Source organism: Notolepis coatsorum (genome assembly GCF_963971535.1).
Source record: "Notolepis coatsorum genome assembly, chromosome: 14".
Taxonomy (NCBI): domain Eukaryota; kingdom Metazoa; phylum Chordata; class Actinopteri; order Aulopiformes; family Paralepididae; genus Notolepis; species Notolepis coatsorum.
Window position 1 is genome coordinate 97400353 of NC_140178.1, and position 6000 is coordinate 97406352.

At 42.5% G+C, this 6000-nt stretch overlaps 1 protein-coding gene across 2 annotated transcripts in view; it reads right to left on the reverse strand.

Annotated features, from left to right (window-relative positions):
* Positions 1-5767, reverse strand: part of LOC311241094 (SWI/SNF-related matrix-associated actin-dependent regulator of chromatin subfamily E member 1-like) — a 53644-nt gene extending 47877 nt beyond the window's left edge. For both annotated transcript variants that reach the window (XM_084329790.1, XM_084329789.1), the window contains exons 1-2: positions 5573-5767; positions 2834-2886 (exon numbers count right to left, since the gene is read on the reverse strand). In XM_084329790.1, coding sequence (XP_084185916.1) covers positions 2834-2840 — 7 coding nt within the window. In that variant the 5' untranslated portion in view covers positions 2841-2886; positions 5573-5767. The remainder of the gene's footprint in view (positions 1-2833; positions 2887-5572) is intronic.
* Positions 5768-6000: the final 233 nt, after the last annotated feature.

Sequence of the window (6000 nt, forward strand, 5' to 3'; positions counted from 1 at the left end):
GATTTCAAAGCGAGATTTATTTTTCAGTGGCAAAAACAAAGTACTTTTAGGGGAGCTCCAGTAGCTCACCACGTACCGCGAGTGCTATTTCAGCGCCGTGGACAACCGTGCTCGTCACGGATCTGGGGCTGAGCGAGTTCGAATCCCGGACTGCAGCCGTGCCTTTCCCAGAGTGTCTTCCCCCCCATCTGAACCCTTTCAGCCTGCTTCTGTCGGTCGAACTTGACCAAGTATAAATGCGATAAACGTATAAAAGAGCCAGGGAAATGGCCAAAGTATAAAAAAAAAAAAAAAAAAAAAAAACGTACTTTTGGTGGACGTACTTAGTGATAACCAAATTTTTTAAATAGAGTTCCCTCAAAAACCACTCGAGATCAGTTGAAACAGCGAGGACTCGAGTAATGGATTACTCACACCCATTCCTAGTTGAGACATCATACCTGAGTTTCCTACTTGGAATTCTGACTTTGAGGGCTGTTCCATTGCATTTTTCCTGGTAGGAGGTCCAGTTTTTCCTAGTTCCCACTACAATGGAAGCAGGCACCCTTATTGTCCCTGTAGGACAGGGCTATTCAACTAAATTGTTCAGGGGGCCACATTGTCAGAAACCCAAGGGGCCAGGGGCCGGACTGCCATGGCGCCTCCCCGTGCTATGAATATATGTACACTTGACACCAGCGTTTCCGTTAGCCGGTAATTACCGGTATTTGACCGGCAAAATCTGTTGAAGTCCGACATATTTAATCTCTCCGGTCTTAATGTCCGGTGAAAATAATTCCCTGAGTCTAAGCACAATTTGATTATTTGAATTGTATTAAAATAGGCTAAAATTAAATAGCCTATGCGATGAACGAAACGATCATTACATTTGTTTCCTCGTTGCTTCTAATAATGACAACGACGTTGTCAGCGAGAGCTTAGTGCTGGGTGTGCGAACTTTTGTGAAGCTGCAGAGCCGGAGCAGCAGCAGCACAATGCAGTATTCCAGCAGTACTCCAATTCAGCCATTTTCAGCCAATGTTGGGTGGGGGGCGCTGCTGTGCGGTTCCCAGAAAAGAGCCAATAACAGCTGAATCAGCTGCTCTGCAGCGCCATACTCTTTGCAAATAAGTCGTTGCGAGGTGGAGAGTCGTCACGCAAACCACGATAATGTTGCCGTCTCTCTGCTTTCTCAGTTCTTCGCTTGATATAATTAATACAAATGTCCAATATAACGGAATTCGTTAGCTCATAAAAATGTGATTATAACAGACTGCTGTTTAGTGTCGGACCGACTGCCCACATACGCGGTCTATTTTATTTCAAGTCAGCAGCAGCACGGAGTATCGAGGGACTTATTTTATTTGGAATATATTAATGACTGTATACGCAAAAGTAGCCTAGTTTTAAGTAATAATATTATAAATCTACATGCCTTGAGGATGACATTCTTTATATAGCCTGCCTATCAATTGTTTTAAAGCTCAATAAACTATGACCGGAATTAATCTCATTTGTCCGGTAGATTGAAATCTTGCAGGTCACGGAGACCGGCAACAATTTTTTCTAACGGAAACCCTGCTTGACACAACACGCAACCACATTTTCACAACTTTTATTTAACTACATTGCAAAAGTAGTATACTTTTCAAAAAAAGTGCTTCATTTATGACTGTGCAACAACTGCAACATCTCCTCTTCAACATTTCAATATAAAAATTTAATAAAAAACAAACAAGTGCATGATGTGCATCTGAACATTCTAACATCAACACTTGAACAAAAAAACACATTTATAGTGCAGCTGAGCCTCATTTGTCAAGGAGGCACGGTTGCTTGTTTTAATGGCATTCATGTGAGAGAAACTGGATTCACAGGCGTATGTTGAGCCAAACATTGTTAGCACAGATATTGCCAGCGTTTTTATTTTGGGGAATGTGTTGACATGAATACACTTTATCCAAAATGTTGTGGTGGATTCATTCTCAAGTGCCTGCTTCAGAGCAGATGATGCTTGCATGTCAATTATTTCAAGTTGCAGGAGACCTTCATCAATGTGAAGTGATGCAAGCAAGTCTTGTCCTTTTGTGGAAATAGCAGCTACATTGGCAAATGGGTTGCTCACAAAATGCATCAATTCTCTGGGCATGTCAAATTCATCAAATCGACTTGCAAAGTTTTCCCTCAATTTATCAATGAAATCTGTCATTAATTGAGTGACTTTTGGCTCAATTGTGCGTGTGAACGTTGACATGAAAAGAAAAAGTAAAAAAAAAAAAAAAAAAAAAATGTTATCATGCAATCTTTTGCGGGCCTGTCAGAATCATCCCGCAGGCCGGATCTAGCCCGCGGGCCGCCAGTTGAATAGCCCTGCTGTAGGAGGTCCAATGGACCCGTCTCAAACCCTACCCCAAAGTTTGTACGAGGAAGTCCGAGGTAAGCGACAGCTGTGATTGGAGGATCAAGAAAAGAGGGCAGGGTTTTGAGACAGGTGTTGCAACACAAATGGAAAACAACCAGTTGTGTCTGTCCAAATGCAAAAACACTAATTCCGTTTTCGGTGGGGTGGGCCAAGGGATATTGTCAACCAGTGGATGTCAAAGTAGCTCAAAAGCTCAGGTTTTTTCCCCTCAACAAAAGCACAACTATTCTGACCAAGAAATGCGTGTACCCCTAATCAATTATGATGACGTCTCAAATGTATGAAACATTCTCACCACAATAATAATGGTATTATCGACCACCATCTTCTTCATCATCAACATAACAATGATGAAAAAAAGGCATATCTGCTTCTAAGTCTACACATCTCTGTTAATAATTTGAGGAACAAATATATTGTATATTTACTTACTTGACATCTTGTATGATGGATTGGAGACTTCAAGCTCTTTCCATCATAGGGCCCTATAATGAAAATAACGGTTAATGTTAACTCTGTATGATAGCATGCACAATAATGCTGTGTATACCATATGTATGTTTAAATATATTTACCACATATATATTTATGCACATCTGTCTGAATATATATACCTATAGATATTCCTGTTTACATACCCGTATATACGATGGCTGGCCAGTATTGCTTACTACCATAGTGTATAATTAGTTAATTACATTGTATACCTGTATCACTGTACATAATACTGTAACAGTGCCCATACATCAGATTAGCATTACTCAGTAGTACTCATTTATATAACTTATACTCCAGTTGAACTACTTGTACATTGTATATTACTACTGCACTTTACAGTTACATTTGCACTCTGGTTGGATGCCAAACTTATTTTCGTTGTACTGTATTTGTGCTGTATAATAACAATACATTTGAATGTAATCGAATGCAATGTATACCGGTCGCTCGCCGGGCAACGTTAGCCGACAGGCCTGCTGCTAGCCAAAGCTAAAACAACGTTAGCCGACAGGCCCAATAGGGTCCAGCTGCAGTGCCGGAGAATCCTCTCACTGGGCAAGCCTGTGGCAGCCACAGAAGGCGCGCGCTGATGTACGTCTGGCGTAAAGTACGAACCTACTTTCTATAGAAGCAGCTCGGAGGTGCGCTGTGTTAAGTGAACGTGTGTTATTGGATTGATTGATTGATTGATTGAAAATGTTATTAATGTCCGCCTTGTTTCGAACTGGTTATGCTTAGGCCCTCTTTCGAAGTCGCCCTCTTTCGATGTCGGTTATGCTTAGAGTTTGGAATCAGGGCTGGTGGTCTATCGCCCTGCTCTAAAGATAAACTCTAAGCATAACCGACTTCGAAAGAGGGCTTAAGCATAACCATTTCGAAACAAGGCGGACATTAATAACATTTTCAATCAATCAATCAATCAATCCAATAACACACGCTCACTTCATTCTTAGATGGCATGCACCTCCGAGTACTTCGAGAAACGTCCATACTTTCCGCCAATCAGCGCGCTCTCTGTGGCTGCCACAGACAGGCTTGCCCCTCAAGAGGATTCTCCGGCGCTGCAGCTGGACCATACTCGACAGGCCTGCTGCTAGCCTGCTGTTATTGTGTGTATTGAGCTGATTGATTGATTGATTGATTGAAAAGTTTATTAACAGATTGCAGAATGGGTACAGTACAGTACAGCTCAATACATACAATTGTTAAGGGGATGCAGACCAGAGAAAGACTTTCGTCTTGTTTACATCAGGGTCCCCCATTTTCAATTCATCATAACATATGACACACACAACATACAGATAGACAGTACTGCTACATCTATACATTTATGACATACCAGATTTGCAAATACAGTACTGTTTGTGATACAAAGTGTCCAGAAAAAGAGTGTATATACATTTGACGTAGAAACTGTACATTGGGGGAGGTTGGGTAGGTGGGGTGGGGGACTGTACATTGGAGGTGGGGGGGGGGGGGGGGGGGGTTTGAGTAGGGGGTGGGTGGGGGACACTGTCCACTGTACATTGGAATACTGAGCTGACAAAAGCCATACTTGGTCATTTACTGTACAACTGGGGTAGGACATTTGTAGGGGCCAGTTTCGAATTGCAGTCTCCCGTAGGTGTTCTTTGAGTGTTTTTGAAAGTGGGTAGTGATTCACATTCCTTTACAGCTTTGGGTAGGGCGTTCCACATTGATGTGGCATAATTGCTAAACGTGTTTAGTCCCTTGTTTGAGCTGAATCTGGGTTTAACATGATTTGTGGAGCTCCCTCTGGTGTTGTGATCGTGGTAGTCACTGACCCTTGGGAAGTATTTTGACATGTACATGGGTACCTTCATTGGTCGTCACAGTGTATCTTGTAGACCAGGCCCATTGCAAGTTGCTGTACTCTGTCGTTTACTCTAAGCCATCCTAGGTTGTCAAAGTGGGCAGGGGTGAGGTGGGTTCTAGGAGTCAGGTCAAGCAGTAGTCTGACTAGTTTGTTTTGAGAGGTTTGTAATTTGGTTTTTAGTGCCTTTGAGGTGCTTTGGTACCATGAGGTGCAAGCATAGTCGTAGTACCCTTGAATGAGCTGTACTGTACTGTACCCATTCGGCAATCTGTTGATAAAGTTTTCAAAGCCAAAGCTAAAACAACGTTAGCCGACAGGCCTGCTGCTAGCCTGCTGTTATTGTGTGTATTGAGCTGTACTGTACCCATTCTGCAATCTGTTGATAAAGTTTTCAAAGCCAAAGCTAAAACAACGTTAGCCGACAGGGCCCGCTGCTAGCCAAAGCTAAAACAACGTTAGCAGTGATGGGTAACAAAGGGACCACCGACGTACACTGAGAGATTATAGCTGGAAGTTAAACGGGGCCATCTACAAGCAAGTCGGGGCTACGCGATAGATAAGACACCACTTTAGAAAGCCAAGCCAGATTGACTATCTAAATTGCATTATGTTTGAGGAGCGCTCAGTGAAATGTTAGCAAGGTTACCGTTAGCTAATGGTAGCTCAGAAGGGAACAGAGGTATTATTATTTATTAATGCGCACACGTCGTGATAAAGTTAGCTAGCTAAACGTTAACGGGTTGGGAAAGGGACTGGGGTATCAACAAATGTGCTACAAATGTAACGTTACAGATATTGTTGGAATAATTTAGGGAAAGGACAAGAAATCCACTCACCCAGAGTAGCCCTTTGTTCCCTCGTCACTGTCGCGCTCGCTTTGCAGTTTGCACGGCTCTTCCGTTCCGGGTTGCCAGGTTTGTCTTTCCTCCCACTTTGCCCCACTAGGTTCAGGGTAGTACAGGGCTAGGTTAGGTCAACAAGTTACACAGTTCAATGTAAACATTTGAATTGATCTTCAGCTCGCTCCAATAAATATGACACGAATGAAGGAGGTTCAATATTAAATCACCAACCACCACTTATAGATGGATACATTTAACGCACAGGTTTCTATTAAACATGGCAACCGAGTGCAGAATCAAACGACGAGTCTGAAAAAGGCAGCAGGTCTGATTGATTGATTGCAAACTTTATTAACAGATTGCAGAATGGGTACAGTACAGTACAGCTCAAATGCTCAATACATACAATTGTTAAGGGGATG